General features: G+C 41.7%; 2 protein-coding genes across 4 annotated transcripts in view; one reads left to right on the top strand and one right to left on the bottom strand.

Annotated features, from left to right (window-relative positions):
* Positions 1-227: 227 nt before the first annotated feature.
* On the top strand, positions 228-6,810 carry COX6B1 (cytochrome c oxidase subunit 6B1). Of its 2 annotated transcripts, none has more exons than XM_075191680.1 (4): positions 228-337; positions 1,924-2,037; positions 5,164-5,264; positions 6,601-6,810. In XM_075191680.1, the coding sequence occupies exons 2-4, from the start codon at positions 1,932-1,934 to the stop codon at positions 6,652-6,654; spliced, it is 261 nt and encodes an 86-aa protein (XP_075047781.1). In that variant the 5' UTR covers positions 228-337; positions 1,924-1,931; the 3' UTR covers positions 6,655-6,810. The 2 variants fall into 2 exon arrangements, with proteins under 2 accessions (XP_075047781.1, XP_075047782.1); XM_075191681.1 differs by having other exon boundaries at positions 253-337; positions 1,927-2,037.
* Positions 6,811-9,524: 2,714 nt separating this feature from the next.
* The window catches only part of LOC142107872 (G protein-activated inward rectifier potassium channel 2-like), a 70,445-nt gene continuing 60,687 nt past the window's right edge, over positions 9,525-19,282 (bottom strand). Inside the window, exons 3-4 of one of the 2 annotated variants that reach the window (XR_012680027.1) lie at positions 13,151-13,961; positions 9,525-10,028 (exon numbers count right to left, since the gene is read on the bottom strand). Coding sequence is in view for 1 of the 2 variants with exons in the window: in XM_075191512.1 (XP_075047613.1) it covers positions 13,636-13,961 (326 nt within the window). In the remaining variant the exon portion in view is untranslated. Of the gene's footprint in view, positions 10,029-11,858; positions 13,962-19,282 lie in introns of those variants that run through there. The other variant, XM_075191512.1, reaches the window with a different exon arrangement.

The following is a 19,282-nucleotide window of genomic DNA, read 5'->3' as shown; positions in this document are numbered from 1 at the left end:
TGCCTATGTGACATCCCTCACATACAAAATGTCCGCCGCTCGTGCCGCCCTAGTAACAGCCGGCCAGCCAATGACAGAGCGAGCTCGCTTTAACCCCTCCCCCGCCAGCCACCACGCTCCCCAACTCCCCCCCTCCCCTCCCGCCTCTCCTGAAAGACGCGCGCATTGGCGGCGAGCGGGTTAGTCCTGACGTGACGTCAGCACGCAGCCGGCTCCCAGCACGCACGTTGCCCTTCTGCCGTGCCCTTAGTTGGTGGGCCGGATGTCCGGTGGTTCAGCCGCACTTCCGGTCTCTAAGCAGTGACATTGAGACGGCTGTGAGGACTGCGGGCTTGAGGTGAGAGGCCGGAGGTGGCGGCTGTGGCCCTGGGGAGAGAGGGATATAACATTAGGGAGATGAATAGCAATGGGGGGGGACGGGCTGAGGCACTGCCATGGTTTGTGTATGTATAATATTACATTCACAGCCAGACTTCACTGGGCTGACATATACCAGTATCCCATCAGTGTGACTGATCTATTCCAATGGTAATTACAGCTTCACCTCTAACTGTGTGGTAGTGCAACCCAGCATGGGTGACTGTACCATTCTCTCTTATAGGGTGGTAGTGCAACCCCCTCCCCCAGCTGTAGCCCCCCCAGGGGTGACTGTACTATTTATTTATATAGAGCCACTAATTCTGCAGCGCTGCACAGTGATCTCATTCACATGAGTCCCTGCCCCATTGGAGCTTACAATCTAAATCCCTAACACACACAGACATAGAATGAGAGAGACTAAAGGCAATTTAATTGCAGCCAATTAACCTACCAGTATGTTTTTGGAGTGTGGGAGGAAACCAGAGCACCCGGAGGAAACCCACGTAAACACGGGGAGAACATACAAACTCCACACAGATAAGACCATGGTCGGGAATCGAACTCATGACCCCAGTGCTGTGAGGCAGAAGTGCTAACCACTGAGCCACCGTGCTACCCAATGACTTGTTTTTAACCAGTAAAATAATGGCAGGAGTGTTGTAAAATGGGCATAAACTTTAGGGATGCACTATAACTTAGACCAGTGGTTCCCAAACTGGGTGCCGCGGTGACCTCTCTGGGTTGCTGTGGCCAGGGCTGGTGGTAAGCAAGGCGGGTGACAACTTGGTAATTATTTTGGCTTAGGGGTGCCTTGAAAAAATTATGGGACCCGAAGGGTGCCTCGAACTAAGAAAGTTTGGGACCCACTGACTTAGACTATGTTCATTTACAATGACTTGGTCAGAAGAAACGCTAAAAGATTGCTGTGAGTACACATCGTAAATTACAGAAGCGACACCTGCAAGGCAGTATAATATAAGCATGTACTTTACAGGTTGATTTATGTATGTTCAGAGGCCAGGGACCTAATAAAATGTGTATACAGTTGTTTGAGCAGTTGTGATGCAAAACATTAGATGCAAGTGCATTCACAACTGAGGATGGGCTGTCCTTTGAAAGAGAGCGTTTAGAATTAGTTATAAGTAATGAGGGATGTGCAGAATCTAAAAGTTTTCTCACAATGGAAAAATGGTGAGTTACCGTCATTGGTTTCAGAAACATATCAAAATGAGAATTCTCTGTGATAAGACTTTTGCATATAGCCCCTTGGTTCAGAAAATGACTGATATCACAGACAGGTACCTGCACCCAGTTAATCCAGTGTACACATAAAGTTTGCATACAAACTTTTACATATAGGTTTATGAATGTTAAGACAGCACCTTCTTGCCTGATCCATTGGTGCTGCAACGATGGCAAGGATAGTACTTTTAAAAGAGAAAAATAATAGCGTAGTAATATAGCAGACTTTTTAGGAAATTGATAGATACAGTAACATACTGTGGTCTTTATCATATCTTTGTCACACATGAATCAGTCTAATTATATTTCCATTAATTTCAGCAGGCAAAATGGCAGAAGACATCAGTAGGAAGATTGCCGAGTATAAAACTGCTCCCTTTGATGCTCGTTTTCCAAATCAAAACCAGACCAAACATTGCTACCAGAACTATCTGGGTAAGTCATACGCTATCTGTGACCTTGTAACCGGACAGCTGTGTCCTTATTCACCTTTCAGAACACTGCTGTGGTGCATGCACCAGATATGTATTTGCTTTTTCTTTGTTTTATACATTTACATCTCTGCCATTCTTATAAATACAAATTTGCATATAAACCATAGCAACCAATCAGCAATAAGCTGTGATTAGATGATGAAAGTAAACATCTGATTGGTTGCCTTGATATTAACGCAGTGTTGCACTTTCATCAGTGTTGATGGTGTATAGCCCTAAATATGCTTGTGACATACTAAATTGCGTGTAGGACTCATGCTGACAGAGGTCCTGAGTGGTCTTTACTACAGCAGAATGTCATATTACAGGAATACATTGACACTAGCAAAACACCAAATAAACATGTTGTGGCAAAGTTTCTTTTATTATAAATTTGTGTTGCAAAGCATCAAAGTCAAGAGGCTTGATGTGATTCCAAGGCTTTTAGAGGCCCCATCTTCTCTTTATGTGTAAGGTCTATTTTGCACATATATCCCCTGTCCTGTCTAAGCACATGCTATATACACTCTGCTAGATAGTACCTACCTGTTCTGTGGTTCCTGACGTCTGCTACAGTAAGTCCTCAGCCTTTGGCTAATTCCCCTTTCCGAAATGTCATCAGAAAAAACTATAGTGAAAAGCAATTTCTTCTACTTCATTTCGAGTCTGCTGTATCCCAAACCCGCCATCATTGAAATGAGTAGCGCAAATTGCTGCCCAAGTCCCAGGGCATGGAGGAGGCTGGACGAAGCCAGAGGACTCGTTATAGTCGGAGCCCTGCAGATGTTAGGAGCTTCAGGATGGGCAACTGCTGTATGCACTCTGCTACAGAGTATATATAGCACAGTAGACAAAATAAGAGAGAGGGCCAATAACCGACATGTTTTAGATATGATCCATGAAGTTAGTTTAGTACAGTGTCCTTTTGGGATTTCAGTTTTTAGCAATTTAGTTACTGTGACACCACAGTGCATTATTACACCGAATGCCGTCACTCAGACTCTGCCCACTTAGATTAGCCAATCCCGCCTAACATGGAACCTAATGCACAACTGTGAAAGACGGCATGGTGGGCAAATTTAGTTACTTCAGTAATTCATGTATATTTTACAGCTCGTTATTACACAAATAGACTAAATAGCTGTAACTTTGTAGCCTAGCAAACAGTCCAGCATCACATGAGATTGTGGTGTGTACCACCACCTGCTGGATATCCAGGGAAGAGTGTTTACTGGGTAAAATTCCTGTTCATCTTCCTTCTATGTACATGATCAACCACTACATTAAAACCACTGACAAGTGAAGTGAATAACATTAATTACCTTATTACAATGGCACCTGACAAGGGGTGGGATATATTAGGCAGGAAGTGAACAGTCAGTTCTTGAAGTTGATGTGTTGGAAGCCCAAAGAACGGGCAGATGTGAGGATCTGAGCGACTTTGACAAGGGCCATGTTGTGATGGCTGGACGACTGGGTCAGAGCATCTCCAAAACGGCAGGTCTTGTGGGGTGTTCCCAGTATGCAGTGTTTAGTACCTACCAACAGTGGTCCAAGGAAGGACAAACGGTGAAGCGGCGACAGGGTCATGGACGGCCATGGCTCATTGATGTTTGTAGGGAGCAATGGCTAGTGTCTGGTCCAATCCCACAGAAGAACTTCTGTAGCACAAATTGCTGTAAAATTATTGCTGGCTATGATAGAAAGGTGTCGGAACACACAGTGCCATGCAGCTTGCTGCGGAGCAGACTGGTCAGAGTGCCCATACTGACTCCTGTCCACTGTCATACACCTATAATGGGCATGTCAGTGTCAGATCTGGACCATAGAGCAATAGAAGAACGGTGGCCTGCTCTGATGGATGACATTTTCTTTTGCATCATGTGAATGTGCGTGTACGTTGTCTACTTGGGGAAGAGATGGCACCAGGATACACTATGGAAAGAAGGCAAGCTGGCGGAGGCAGTGTGATGCTCTGGGCAATGTTCTGCTGGGAAACCTTGGGTCCTGGCGTTGATGTGGATGTTACTTTGACACGTACCACCTACCTAAACATTGTTGCAGACCAAGTACATACTTTCATGGCAACAGTATTCCCTGATGGCAGTGGCCTCTTTCTGCAGGAAAATGCACCCTGCCACATTACAAAGATTGTTCAGGAAAGGTTTGAGGAACAGTGCAAAGATTTGAAGTTTTTGACCTGGCCTCCAAATGCATCTGTGGGATGTGCCGAAAAAACAAGGCCGAACCATGGAGGCCCCACCTCACAACTTACAGGCGTAAAAGGATCTACTGCCAACGTCTTGATGCCAGATGCCACAGGACCACTTCAGAGGTCTTGTGGAGTCTGTCTCGACGGGTCAGAGCTGTTTTGGCGGCACGAGAGGGAACTACACAATATTAGACAGGTGGATTTAATGTTGTGGTTGATCAGTGTATATTCACCATTAATTACAATTGTTGCTGGAGTTAGCCAGCCAAATTAACATGGACAAATTTTGGGCACAATTTACACATATTCCATTGTATAACACATGCTGATGGGTGGCTGTTTGTTTTTGACTTTTTAGGGTTATAATTAAACCCTACATGGTTTATTCTTTTTTTATAAATCCAACAATGGTTCTAATAGGCTTCGTAAAGCATTATGTTTTCACTTAAAATGGTGCCTTTTTGAGACTCTTACCTAGTACATTCTTGCAAATGATAGCTATTATGGTTGCTATGGGAAACACCACCACTCCTAATTTTATTTAGAAGGTTTGATAAACATTACTATGGCAAATACTAAGTGCAGTATATTTAGTGTTTTTTCCTTGTGGTAGTAAAACAATGAAAGTCCCAACTGTTTGAGTGTAACATAACACACTATCATTCTGCAATGTGGTGCTGTTTAACCTGATGTGCATGATCCCAGCTCCATCCCAGGGTTATTGGTAGTGTTACAGAGAAGGTGACACAAGGTGGACTGAATACATTTTTATTAGCTGTTATGCTGAAAAAATCCCTAGTGGTATGCCATGGTGGCTTTATAAAGAGGGAGCACTGTACGGAATGTATCTAACTGTAATCCTGTATCTCTGCTTAGATTTCCATCGCTGCGAGAAGTCCCTGAACGCCAAGGGGAAAGACGTGGCTCCTTGTCAATGGTACTATCGTATCTATAACTCCATGTGCCCCTCATCGTGGGTAAGTGGTATTATGTGTTCATATTGTTCCCACACGTTTTTACTTTATTTAGCCATCAGTGAGTTGCTATAGGTACAGCATGCTCACAGTTGACACCTAGAACCATTGTTTCATCCAATAGTTGTACTCAAGAGTCTGATCTCTGTTAGTTCTCGGTGAAACACTGAACGTTGCTTACATTAGATTAGTGCTGTCAAAGTATTTACATGATGAAGACCACATGCATACAGTAATTAGATGCTAGTGATAATGCATGTTTTTTAAATGATCGTTTCACTATTGTTGGTGTAGTACCGCCTGATTGCCTGCAGATGTCAGTCTTGCAGCTGCTGGTAATTCCATTTGAGTTCTGCATTTTTTTTTGCTTTGATGTAACGTTTAGGGCTGGTTTAGTTGATCACTACGTAGGTGTTTTTCCCACCATATTTACTGTGCAAGAGGATTTACACTGCAGCCTTGTGTGACCAGCGGGATCTTGCAGGTATAGGATTCAGAAATGTAGGTCTATTGTACACCATAAGCAACGTCATGCAAAAATGGTGAACACAAGACCAATGTAGCAGATCACCTGTATAAAAAATATAATCAAATACCAGGCAAGCCACAGATCTAGTGAAAACATATCATGGTGTAACTGTGGATCTCTGTACTAGTCAGATATGAATTTCTTTGCTGCTTGCACTATATTTGATTTTGTTTATATTCATTGAGGTCAATTTTTCTTGTATTTTTGCCCAATTTTTTTGTCAAATAGATTACCTCTCGGCATAGTATTTGCTTGTGAGTGTACATTTTTATCTTTTGAGTGTAGTTGTGGTAACAAACCATTATAATATGCGCCTCCTTCTGAAGCCACAATTACTTTATGTAGATGTGCCTCCCTAACTTTGTTTGAAGGGATCAGTGATCCATTTTCATGCAGAATTGTCCGTGCTTGTCTTGTGCAAAATAGAAAGTGGAGAGAAAATGGTTACAAAGCGATAATTATTTGTTGTATTTCTTCATGTTACTCCAGCAGGGCTTCCTGCCCATAACCTGCACAATGGGAGGAGAGGGGCAGCAGTGGCTATATTATGATAGGAAAAAATACGTAATGTTTGCTTTTATTTGTTAAAGGTCTGTGAACATAAAATACTATTTAAATCCCCCTTCTTTCTTACTATGCCCCCAGCCCCTCTCCAATCTCCTGTGCAGGGCTTTAGTAAGTAAAGGAACTATTCTTTCCATTGGGTTTTGTGATAGACAGTCTACCCTTGGGCCGCCAGATATAGATAGATATGATATGTTCTCTAGTTTTGTTTTTTACATTAAACTTGTGTTTCTTTGTCTGCCGTAGGTGGAGAAGTGGGACGAGCAGAGAGAGGCTGGGACGTTTCCTAGCAAAATATAAAATGTTCTACATGTCTGTGATGAAAATGGACTCTTCTCGATTCCTCTAAACGTAAATGAATTATGTTTGGACCTGAGGCTTCAGCTGGATACTGTCCATGTGAATCTGTTCCCTAGTAAATCTATTTCTATGTGAATAAAAAATGAAAAGAACGAATTCTCGCTCCTTGGTTTTGTGACCTCTTATGATGTGCTTATGAGAAGGCCAGGGTATATAATTTAGTTTCACCTTCATGATGCCGTATGGCAGGGCTTAACAAAGTCTACAGGTTGTGCCTGTAGGGAGAGAGAGAGAGAGAGAGAGAGAGACTTGGGTCAATTTTGATAGCAGCCAATTAACCAACCAGTATGTTTTTGGAGTGTGGGAGGAAACCGGAGCACCCGGAGGAAACCCACGCAAACACGAGAAGAACATACAAACTCCTCACAGATAAGGCCATGGTCGGGAATTGAACTCATGACCCCAGCGCTGTGAGGCAGAAGTGCTAACCACTTAGCCACTGTGCTGCCCCCTGCTATAAGCTTAAATGTCACACACTAGGTACTTGTGTGGTATGTTACAATTACAAGTATGTTCTCAAAGTCGGAGGTTTGTCTAACTAAAACAAATTCATTAAGAGTGTTTCTCTCGTGAGGGAGGCGTGTTTGTTTGCCTAGTATCTAGTTAAGTGGGGTAGTTATACTACTTGGTCTATATAAAATGTAATTTTATTGATGAAGTGCCAATCCAGACAAAGCTAAATTATTTTTATTCAATAAGTCCACCTTTATATTGTTTTGGGTTCAAAACAACGTGGGTGCCAATGTATATTAAGCGATATAAGTAATTTAAATATGTATAAAAAAAACCAAAAAATAGAATTGCACTCCCTTAATAAGACTGATAGGGTGACAGCTGTTCTCAAACATACACTTCTTGCTTCTCCAGGTGAAAAAGTTAATCTGTAAATGAATATGAGGAAATGGGGCCTAAGGGCGAAGTACATATTATAAAGTGAGAGCCACCAATTTCATGTGACTGGCCTCATACCAAATAGTGCAAAACTCAGAGCTTATCTGAATAACTCTAGGGGCTTCAAACTTCAGTTATATATTATCTGTTGGCACCTGAGCCCAACGCGTTTCGTCTTGAACAGACGTCTTCAGCGGACAATGTCAGGGGAGATTTGTCTGTCTATGCTTGATCAAAGCCACCATCTCATCTGCTTAGTGTCAACAGTTTGCCCTCAGTAGTGCAGTAACTATGCCTTTTAGTCCTTTTAAATTATTGACATTTTGTCAAATGACATGGATAGACCTACATGGCTACATTTACTAAACTGGGTTTGAGAAAGTGGAGATGTTGCCTATAACAACCTATCAGCTATCATTTATTTAGCACATTCTACAAAATGACAGCTAGAATTTGATTGGTTGCTATAGGCAACATCTCCACTTTGTCAAACCCGCAGTTTAGTAAAAATACCCCTAAGTATCATCTCCAGGTTCCATTGGGAGGAATTCAAATCCTTTTTAAATTCAGTGGATTGTACAATGTCTGCATAGACCATTTGTAAAGCTGGGTACACACTGAAGAACGTGCTATCTCAAACGATTATACCTACGACTGAAGGTCCAATCAGTCTGGCCATTCATGCGTACACACTGACACGATTTACCTTCAGATCTGTGCTCTTCATCTGGTCCTCTAGTCTGGAGAATGACTGCACAATAGTCATTCACTACTGTCACATTGTCACACTGATTAAACCTTATTATAGCTATCCACATGTCCTAACGAATTTCATTAGCATCTGTGACTCAAACAAAATATTCTGTCTCAGAAAGAACAAATGAATTATTCCTTCTACAGCACTCTCTACATTTATTCACTCTGACATTCATCTCTAGCATCAGCTGAAAAGAGCCCAACTCTGAACTCTGGGGATCGTCAGCATGAGTGCATACACACTACATGATCGTTAGGCGATTGATTGGAAAATATTAAACGGTACGACCAACCAAATGAAACTATGATCGGCACTTTGGGACGACTTTAGATCATCGTGTCACTGTACACACACGATATCTGACCATATGGTCGTATGTCGGCTGTTTTGTCAAATTATTGGCTGAAAATCCTGCAGTGTGTACCTAGCTTAAGTTGCTGGTAAAGTAAACCGACTACTCCTCTTGTTCAAAAGGTTTAATTACATTTCTGAGTGTAATTATGAACTGTATCATTATGATATTTTACTTGACACGGCTAGCTTGTTCTTGCGTCTCGGACCTCCTTCCTCTATGGGTAATCCCCTTATAGATATTCATGGTGTCTCACAGCCAATGAAGACACATTATAGAACAATTGTAGGGTAAAGCTACACAAAGGTACATATATAAGAGTGCTTTAGGTGTATAAATAGCACACGGTTACATTTAATTGAATATTGCAGGCCAAGTTCTATATGAGGGGCAGGCACACACAAAAACGTTGCAAATCTGTTTCATCGGATGATAATTACCTCCAGGGGGTAAATGTATAAAGTGACGATTTCTGCAAGTTGCTGGAAATCGGCAAGTTTGCAGTGAAAATTTAAAGCAGCAATGGCTTAAAAGGCATTGTTTTGCCAAACAATTGGGGGGTGTTCATATTCCTGGAGACCATTTTTAATAAGAACAGTCAATATTTCTCCCTCTAGTGCAGAATCGCTGGAGATCCACAGGTTGCTTATGTTTGTTGCAGAGTTTAAACTGAGAAAATTAGAGTTTAGTGCCTTTACACAAAGTTAAGATTATCGTTCTTTTAATGCAGTATTAAACTCTCCATTCATTGGTGATTTCTTTCCCCCGGCCAGCCGCCCCTTTAATGAGCACTGCAGACAATTTTGCATGTATTATATACTAAATATTTATTTGATCTTGGCACTAACATACATAAGATGGACAATTCATGTGCGCTTAGCAAATTTATTTATATTCACAGTGTAGTATAGGTGAAACGGACAGGCTGGTACGTAGATGTATAACAACAATCTTATCTTGTTCAGTCATTGCATCTTATCATAGTCTCCAAGGACCCAGTCAGAGCTCTGTTGCCATCTTGTGTTTAAATGCTAATCTGCACCCACACATTTGGTTAAAGTCTGATCCTGCGGTTTGGCCGCAACCTTCCTTTGCAAAACCATGCTAAACTAGAGAGTAAATGGTTCCCAATGCACCAGCACAAGTTGTGTCTCTGATATAGAGGAAGAGACACTGTTGCTTCAGCTGTGCCTATAACAATCCTCTTCATGTAGAATCGGTCTGTATCCTGTCTATCATCCAATGTTCTTGTAGTGTAACATCAACAGGCAGAGAGCGATACAAATGTGACTGATGGTTTGTAAAATGACCACACTAGAAAAATAAAAATGTATAGTTACATGAGTATTAAGGTCACGCCTTGTCAGCCAAGTAATGTCAATCGATATTTAAGGTTGATACAATGTTGTGAGTCCTGAGATGTCTGGTTGGAGGTGTAGTCAAAATAATTGGATGGTTTTTGGTAACTAAAAACACCTTCATTTCCAGGGGCGTTTTGTACCTTAATGACCAGACCCACTTTTACGTTTCTTGATACATTAGTTTTGCTTTATGTTGATAGGTATATTGGTGTTTGGGAAGGTTGAGGGTGGGAATATAGGTCTTGCTGCCATATTTGAATATCCATTTTGGGATTTATAGGAATTAAACATTTCCATTATTCCTTCCATATTTGCATGCAATTAGTGTCACCCCAGAAATGTATCCACTTATTGATCCAGTGGGTTCTCCTAATTAGTGATAGTTATAAGATGTGGTATAGCCCTAAAACAGTGATGCGTATATGTTTTATTCTTTTACTATGTAAGGCGCTAATGAGTCCGATGATATTCTGACTTGTCTCCTCTCGCCAACACTAATGGATTCGGCGGAGGTCGTTTGTGAACAAGTGTGCAGGTTTGTGGAGCCATATTACTGTAATGAGATAGAGGGGTCGAGAGGGAGGGTGTGTTTTCATGGGTGCTCTAAGCTGTGCATGGTCATATTTTGTACACAAAAGGTCCCGAATTCTGCACCAGTTATAAGATCAGGTCTAATCCTATTCTTTTAATGAGACAACACACTTCTCATACACAATATGAAACTAAAAGGGCAACATGCTCCCTCCTTAAATCCTCATCTAGCATCATTGCTAGAAATCCTAAGCTGGTATTCATTATAACAGAGACACCCCCCTGCGGGGCTCCCCCTTTATAGTGAAAGTCAGACATAGGTCAATGCAGCACTTATATCTCTATTGGAGGGGGGGATATTAAACCTCCCAGAGGCTACCAGAATTTGCGGCGAAATGCGCTAGGTCACTAGGACTGTGGGGCTGATGTATTTAACAAGATTGAGACCCCTGAACTGGTAACTTAGCCATCCCAGTATTTACAGTAAAACGTGCCTAAGACCCTTGTCCATTACAATAAAATAAAAACAAAATGCTCAAGTTTTGTTTAATAAGACTCCCCAAAACCATCTTCACCACTTTATTAAATATCAAAATAATCTTCTTTTCTTCTCTCTGTCACAGTCCAAATGGTAAAAAAAAAACAACCCTGAAAAATCCCCACCCCCCAAAAAAGTGCACAGAAACAACCAATGCAGAATGATCAAAGATGTAATTCCCTGGGACTCCTCTTTACCAGCAGCCAATCACTAGCTCAGGCCAATGTCTTGTGACAATGCTTGTGATTGGCTGGCAGTGAAAGATTACGCCCAGCTTTAGTCATTTCCCATTGGTTGGCTGTAATTAACAGGTGGGCCATTTTAATGTTTTTTTGTTTTATTTTTTTTTTCTTCCCGTTTGGACTATGATGGATAAAGAAAGATTTTTCTTCTATATTCAATAAAATGGTAAACAAGGGTTTTGGGAATTTTATTTTAAAACTGTTAATTACTCCAGCCCTTAAAGCTAACAAGGTCAGGAAATTACTTTTCATTGTGGCTTTGTTTGGGAGGGTGGCACCTTTCACAGAGAAACCAGTCTCGCTGAACAGCCTTGGATTGGTTTTCTCTATGGCAGGGAGTCCTCACGCTTGTACCACTATGGGGCAGGGGCGGGAGGGAGTACAACTGTCTTTTCCAGGGATGTTTGGGGGTGTCCTAACGCTACAGAGACATTAGTCATGCCCTCGTTGGAAACGTCTAGGCCCCCACATCCTTGCCACGATTCCAAAATTGGAATGTTGGTAGATATGACCGTGTTCCTTGAATTCTTTTCCCACCTCTCTGCACAATGAGGAGTACTTTTAGTTGGCTTAGGTTGTTCCGGAGAGGAGGCGTGCACTTTGATACCAATGCAAAACCTCTCAAAAAGGCCTTGGCTTCAGGTGCAAGGGCCGCCCAGTACACGTCAAGCTACGCTCCTCCTCTGCGCTCCGAGGAGACGCTGCCACTAAGTAGAAGTACAACTTGGGTGCGGAGAGGTGCGCTGGGCAAGTATGTAAACTTAACAGCAAGTTCAACCTCCTCCGCTAGCTCATGTATGGCTTATCTTTATCATGACAGTGTGGGGACATGGGCATTGGCGATTTGTTGTGTGTGAAATCTTTTATTATATTGAAAGGCACCTAGAAATGCATATCTCTGCCGAAGTGAAACATGAAGGAACAAAATGAGTTAAAAGTATTGGATGAGACATGATTTTCACCAGTTATGCTGTTATCTCAGTACAATAATTTGTCTCCATAAACTCAAATCTTGTTTCTGAACTAATCCTCAAAATGAGCCGTAGCGGTGCGCCCCCCCCCTCCCTCCGTATACTTCCGTAGGAATGCTTCGCCCTGACCAAGTTGCTCTACTATCGGTGTAAACTGCTGCTCCTCCACAAATGCCCCTAATCTGGCATAAATCTAGGTGTATCCAAAGCTGCATTTTCCCCTGCGGAGTGGTCGATTCATAAGTTACCTTCAGTGGAGGCAGCCATTTTGTGCACGTGACGGTGGAGCCTATCAATTCACTAGGAACCAATGACATCACTTACATCGAGATATTTATGGTAATGATTGCCATGGAAATGACTGTTACCTACGGCAATCACATTTGGTGAACACTACTATGACATCATCTGATTGTTGCTATGGGTAACGACGCTTTCTTATGGGTCTCATAAATGTTCCTGAAAGTGTTTCAGTGATGTCACTGGTTTCTAGAGTATTAATAGGCTGCCTTCTTATGAACAATAGTCCAGCCCATAAAATGGCTGCCTCCACTATGTGTTGACAATGGGAGCACTTTAAGGAGTGTAGGTGTTAAGCAGTTTATACAGCTGGTAAGGGTTAATAGAGTGTTCATTCGTATTACTTGTGGTCACCCTGCTGATATACTCCCACCTTATATAAATACTTGTAGGGGAAATGGGTATTTACAGAAGCTGTTCCTTGCCCCTGTGGCCCTCATAAGCTGGGGGCCAACCTGAAAACCAGTCACATATAAAGACATTTGTTGCTCACATTATGAACTTGAACAATATGCACAATCTCCAAATAAAGCACACGAGTGATGGGTACTGTTCCTATAACGTTGATGTATATATCCCAGTAGACTTGACAAGGCCTCTGACACAGTTGTACGTGTATGGAGTGGCTACATGGCACAGTGTAGAGTAATTTTTTTCGTAGTCCAGGCAGTCATTTTGTGGGATGAATTTATATTCTGCTTGTCAGTTCACTGAGAACTAGTGAAATCACAGAGGCATGAGGCACGAGGCACAGCAATCTCATGAATATTGTTATCGCCTACATATGGCTGTTTCCACCGTGTTCAAAAGACAGGTACAGTGAAGTTTCTTCATATGGCCAACGCTGCAAGTCCTTGCGGCAGCATTAATATAACTCGTAGAGACACTGCCCGCTGCAGTATTCTGGGAGAGGCAACGTCAGTATATTGCTGGCAAAAGTCTGTTTATTTCTTTAGCGATCATAATGTTCCTCCCCGTTCACTCACAGCCATCCAGCTTTATTTTACTAACATCCCCGTTGGTTAGCGCAGGAGTCTCCTCTCCTTCTGACCCTTCCTGCAGGTCGCTGTCCATCGTCTGGTTGCCTTTGCTGTTGATGGACATGAGCTGCAAGGCCTCGCCCTTCTCGTTGAGCTCCGCCAGCTCTTTGGCGCTGCACGTGGGGGTCGGCGTCTCGTCGGTGTTGTGAAACGTATCGTAGTCTACTTCATAGAAGCCTTCTTCCAGCGTGAGGACGGGCATGAAGCGGTGGCCCCATAGAACCTCTCTCTCCACGTAGGAGCTTCGAGCTTGACAAGTCATGCCTGCAAAAAAAAGATCAAGGAAGATTATTTATTATCAATGATTTACATAGCGCAATCATATTACGTAGCGCTGTATTTCCGCTGTATCTTACATATATTTGCGACGCACTGTGATATTAAGTCACAATAACGATCCTTTGAAATTCAACTGTTAGTTCAGTCCTCTTCTCACCAGACTAACAGGTCCTGACTAACACCAAAAGTTATCCAGCCATTCAGAAATCAGTTGTGTGTGTTGGAGAGTGATTTATTCATAGCAACAACTGGATTGACACAAGCCACTTATACACACGGTGCTGTGTCAGGGTTTTTTACATTGATAAAATCTGTGCAGGAAAAATCAGATCTGTTAGTTGATAGCATGAGCTTGGAGTATAGTCAGGACTTATACTCTGTTTTCAGAGTTTTTCAATCTCTGTCTGATATACAGATATAATGAACGAGCCTTTGGCCTTTAAATATTTAGGCAGAAGGGAAGGGTCTTGTTCATTTTATCTCTTGTGCTGCACCTGTTCAATGCTAGCATTTAGTATGTTGGAACAGTTACTTACAAATTACATTTCAGTTGGACAATATGACATTTAGCCACTAGGTGTCAGTGTAAGATAATTATAGATAACGAGGACTAGAGCTTAGCACATTTTTCAATATTTGCCACATTCTGTATTTGGTTGCAGAGTCTTGCACACTTCTCCACTGGAATTAGTCCTTAAATGTCCCATGAGGAATTCCTGCTTTTTTGTTTTTGATCTGCCTGAACTTCTACTTTTATTGGTTCCATTCTGCTTCATATCATATCAAAATGTGAAATGCGGAACACACCTGTATGCCTTTAAGTCCTATCCAGTCTCTAGATTTAGTGTATAAGGATATTAAAATGTAAAGAGATAAGATACTATATAAAAAATTATATTGATAGTATTTGATGTTATAACTTTGGTGATGAGTGCATGAGGTGTTAATATTGTTGGGCATGCATAGGCAAACCAAGAGGAGGGGTTTCTAGTGCCTGGAAACCCCCCTCCAAGCCTGGGGCGCTGTATAATTGAGGTTGCTGGACCCTGCCCCCGCTTCACACGGCTCTGCTTGAAAAGTGAGAGCTGCGTGCACCTAACAGTAGTGCACACAGCATTGCCCTTGTATATTATGGGGATAGGAAGAGCTGGAGAGCAGCCAAGCACTGTCTAAAATTATAGCCACCATGCGTGCTGGTCACACCCACTAGCGGCATGGTGTGGAAACCTCTCTCTACATATCCTGCGTTTGCCCCTGGCATGTCATGGGTTAACCTGCTCCGTAGAAACATTACATACACAAAGCAGCTTACGCTGTACAACTCCCCCATGTGGTAGGATTGAGTCTCCCGCCACTCCAACCCTTCTGGCCAATCAGGAGGCCTTCAGAGAGCAGGGGCATTAAAAGCTGTGTCGATGCACCAATCAGCTGTCGGAATGGAGCAGACAAGAGAGAACCTATACGCAGTAGAGACAAAGCTTCAAAGATACAGTTGTCGGTACTCTGCTTCACGGTCTACATTTGCAAGGTCTGCGTCCACCACTTCTGAGAGTGAATGTAAACAAAATCCTCTATTCGTTTTTCTACTCTCCAGTAATAAACATTTTTTCCTTTAAAGTGTCAGTTGTTCTCTTGGTTGGGGAAGACTCCTCTACACTGGGGTTGGTCAACATCCTGTCCAATAGATGGATCATAGTTACCACTGCTATCCCAGTTACAGAGTAGCACAATCTATATAAGCCACACTGACTGCTGCTGTGGGAAGGTAGTGGATTTAGACAGAAAGTGTGAAAAGTCGGGACAAAAGGATATTAAAAAGGAGAGTTAATGGGAGAGAGAAACGGAGAGTGAAAGGGAGAGTGAAAAGCAGAGAGAAACAGAGAATGTGTGGGAGAGAGAAACGGAGAGTGAAAGGCAGAGAAAAGGGGAGAGAGCGACGGAGAGTGAGAAAGGGAGAGAGAGATAGAGAGAGAAACGGAGAGTGAAAGGTTGAGTTGAAGGGTGAGAGAAACAGAGTGAAAGGGAGAGAAAAAGGGAGAGAGAGACAGAGAGTGAGAAAGGGAGAGAGAGATGGAGAGTGAAAGGGAGAGTGAAAAGCAGAGAGCAAAAGTGAATGAAAGGGAGAGAGAAAAGGAGAGTGAAAAGCAGAGAGAAACAGAGAATGAAAGGGAGAGAGAAACAGAGAGTGAAAAGCAGAGAGAAACAGAATGAAGGGGACAGGGAATGAAAGGGAGAGAGAGAGACGGAGAGTGAGAAAGGGAGAGAGAGATGGAGAGTGAAAGGGAGAGTGAAAAGCAGAAAGAAACAAAGTTGAAGGGAGAGTGAAAAGCAGAGAGAAACAGAGAATGAAAGGGAGAGAGAAACGGAGAGTGAAAGGCAGAGAGAAAGGGAGAGAGAGACGGAGAGTGAGAAAGGGTGAGAAAGATGGAGAGTGAAAGGGAGAGTGAAAAGCAGAGAGAAACAGAGAGTGAAAGGGAGAGTGAAAAGTAGAGAGAAACAGAGAATGAAAGGGAGAGAGAAACGGAGAGTGAAAAGCAGAGAAAAACAGAATGAAGGGGACAGAGAATGAAAGGGAGAGAGAAACGGAGAGTGAAAGGCAGAGGAAAAAGGGAGAGAGAGAGACGGATAGTGAGAAAGGGTGAGAAAGATGGAGAGTGAAAGGGAGAGTGAAACAGAGAGTGAAAAGTAGAGAGAAACAGAGAGTGAAACGGAGAGTGAAAGGGAAAGAGAAAAGGAAACTAAATTGGAGAGATAAAGGCAGACAGAAACAGAGTGAAAGGGAGAGGGAAAAAAGGGAAAGAAAGAGAAAAACATCTTTAAAAACAAAATAAAACACTTTTTCCCAATTTGCTAGATGGCCAGTCAAGATGAGTTTTAGATTGAAAAAATTACTTTGAAATCTGCAGAGCTGTTATTGGGAGATGTGGAGAAGGTAGAGCTCAGCTGTGTAACCGGTGGTTGGAGCCTCTGGGTTACCAGTTGCAGCTGCCGTGTTGTTCAGCTATTATTTCAAGTTTCTCATAAATCTGGATAAGGAATTGTTGTAAATATGTTGTGTCATTAATCAATTTCCATAATGTTCTAATAGAGTGTAGCCTATATTATAGTACCTAATAGTGTCAAGCCCTTTAAATATCCCTGATGAACGTGATTGCCGCTCCTAGTTATTTAGGGGGCTTGGAACTCACATTCATGAACGTCTCAATTCTATGATTTTTATTATTTTTAAGTGACACGCGTTTCGCCGGGATCTCGTCTTCCAAGCAAACCGGTTGTTGTGAAGAGCTGGGTTTTTAAACTCTCAAGGGCCAATCAATCATTTTAAATCTAAATTTCCAGACTGGAATATCTGTCTGTAGTTAACCCTTCATAGTCTGGACGTTTCAGGAAATTTACGATTAACAAAAATGAAGGTTGTCAACATGTTCGCTTTATATTGTACGATCACATAAAAACAATAAAATTACAACAATTCCTGATCCAGATTAATGAGAAACTTGAAATAACAAAGAGATCGTGAAGCGCACACAGCAATTTTAAATCATTTTATTACACAAATATTTCTCTGTTTTATTAATAACATTTTTTTTATTGTAATTGTAAATAAAAGTAAAATTTTAATGTAAAAAAAAAGGGTTACATGTCCAACACACGGCAATTTCAAAATATAATGGCTGTGTGCACCAACTATAACCAACACTTTTGCTCCTCTCTATTCATCACTTATAACATTCACAGATGTTTATTTAAAAATTCTTAGACTTTTACAAAACTTGAGATGTTTGACATTGAATTTATATTAGCCGAGTACAAGCTGTGCTTTTCTCTTATCATCCATTTCAGGGAGCGTACTTGTCAACTTTCCCTTTTGTAAAATCAGTACATTTTAGGTCATGAACCTGATCTACCCCAAAAAAATCCACTTTCAGAAAATGTCTGTTTTTGGGAGACTGGAATTTGGAACTGTCCTACGGCAGGTCTTCAATACAGGTAGTCTGCTGTTTATAGGAAAGGAAAAACTCCCACGATCGCAGTTGCATTGTAATAGGTTCTGAGTAGCTTCTGAAACATTTACACGTATAGCATATTGTCACTGGGCCTGATTCATTAAGTAAAGTTAAGCAAAAAATTGAGTAAGTTTTTTTACTCAAGTTTTCTGGACAAAACCATGTTGCAATGCAAGGGTTGCAAATTATTTTATTATTTTGCACATAAGGAAAATACTGTCTGTTTTTTCATGTAGCACACAAATACTTGATAGCTTATTTGTACACTAAAATTTAAAGTTGATGTAGGACATGCCCTACCCCAAATATAAATCTGTCCCCACATTTTAAATTTACCTCCCCCTCCAATGCAACATGGTTTTGCCTTACTTGCTTACTTCTGCTTAACTTTTCTTAATGAACCAGTCCCGCTATTTTCAGAAGTAATGCAGTTTCCATTGCGTACACTAGAGGCCAGTGTTGAAACAGAAATCTAGCTTCTGATGTGTGGAGTACAAACTTCACTGCAATTTTTAACTAGATAAATTGCCTTCTTCAAATGATGATGGGTAATAACATCAATCTACAAGATGTTCCTTTGACACCACAAGCTAACAATCAGTAGTAGTCATCATTTTCCTGTCTGTGCAAAAAGATAAATAGTTACATGAAAGTGAAATAAACAAACGTATGACTGCAGAATATATTCAAGTATTGTGCTTCAAAGCACAATATAAGGGAGTGTAAGGGATATTTGCACGATAAGAGTTAAATTGATGTTTAATACATTTCTAATTTAATTATTAGAGAGATTGATGTATGGGAATAAATCGACAAGTCTCTACGATAACATCAAGCCACAGATTTTCACCTTGATTCTTACAGAATAAGGAAGTTCAGTTGTCTGCGAATCATTAGTGTGGGTGATATAAACCTCAACGTAGATGTTTTGATGTATGTGCAGATTAGAGATGCTCAGGCTCGGTTCCTCGAGAACCGAACACACCCGAACTTAGGGGATCCGAGTACTGAGCCAAACCGATTTGGCACTGTTGTGTGCCCTCGGAATTGAAAACGAGGCAAAACGTCATTGTGACGTCGTCGGATCTTGTGAGTTTTGAATTACTTTTTAAGATCCAACATAGCGAGAGGTGGGAGGGAGGGCGGACCCCCATTTTTCTTTCCTGCCACCGCTGTGTGCTAATGTGTCCTAGATGTGCTAGGAACTGCCGTCTGTTTGTGTCATTGCTCTGTCGCTTACCATCCAGCCAGGTCGCTGCAGTATTTGTCCGAAAGTGTATGAAAATAATATTGTGATCT

The sequence above is a fragment of the Mixophyes fleayi genome, chromosome 11 (genome assembly GCF_038048845.1).
Source record: "Mixophyes fleayi isolate aMixFle1 chromosome 11, aMixFle1.hap1, whole genome shotgun sequence".
In the NCBI taxonomy this organism is placed as follows: domain Eukaryota; kingdom Metazoa; phylum Chordata; class Amphibia; order Anura; family Limnodynastidae; genus Mixophyes; species Mixophyes fleayi.
Note: the sequence above shows the minus strand (reverse complement) of the source record. Positions and strands in the feature narration are given on the sequence as shown.

What these genes read in the sequence shown, in the direction of transcription:
- COX6B1 (XM_075191680.1), top strand. Translation starts at nt 1,932, where the DNA reads ATGGCAGAAGACATCAGTAGGAAGATTGCCGAGTATAAAACTGCTCCC. An exon ending in TTGCTACCAGAACTATCTGG is followed by an intron (nt 2,038 to 5,163) that starts GTAAGTCATACG and finishes ATCTCTGCTTAG; the next exon opens with ATTTCCATCGCTGCGAGAAG. An exon ending in CCATGTGCCCCTCATCGTGG is followed by an intron (nt 5,265 to 6,600) that starts GTAAGTGGTATT and finishes TGTCTGCCGTAG; the next exon opens with GTGGAGAAGTGGGACGAGCA.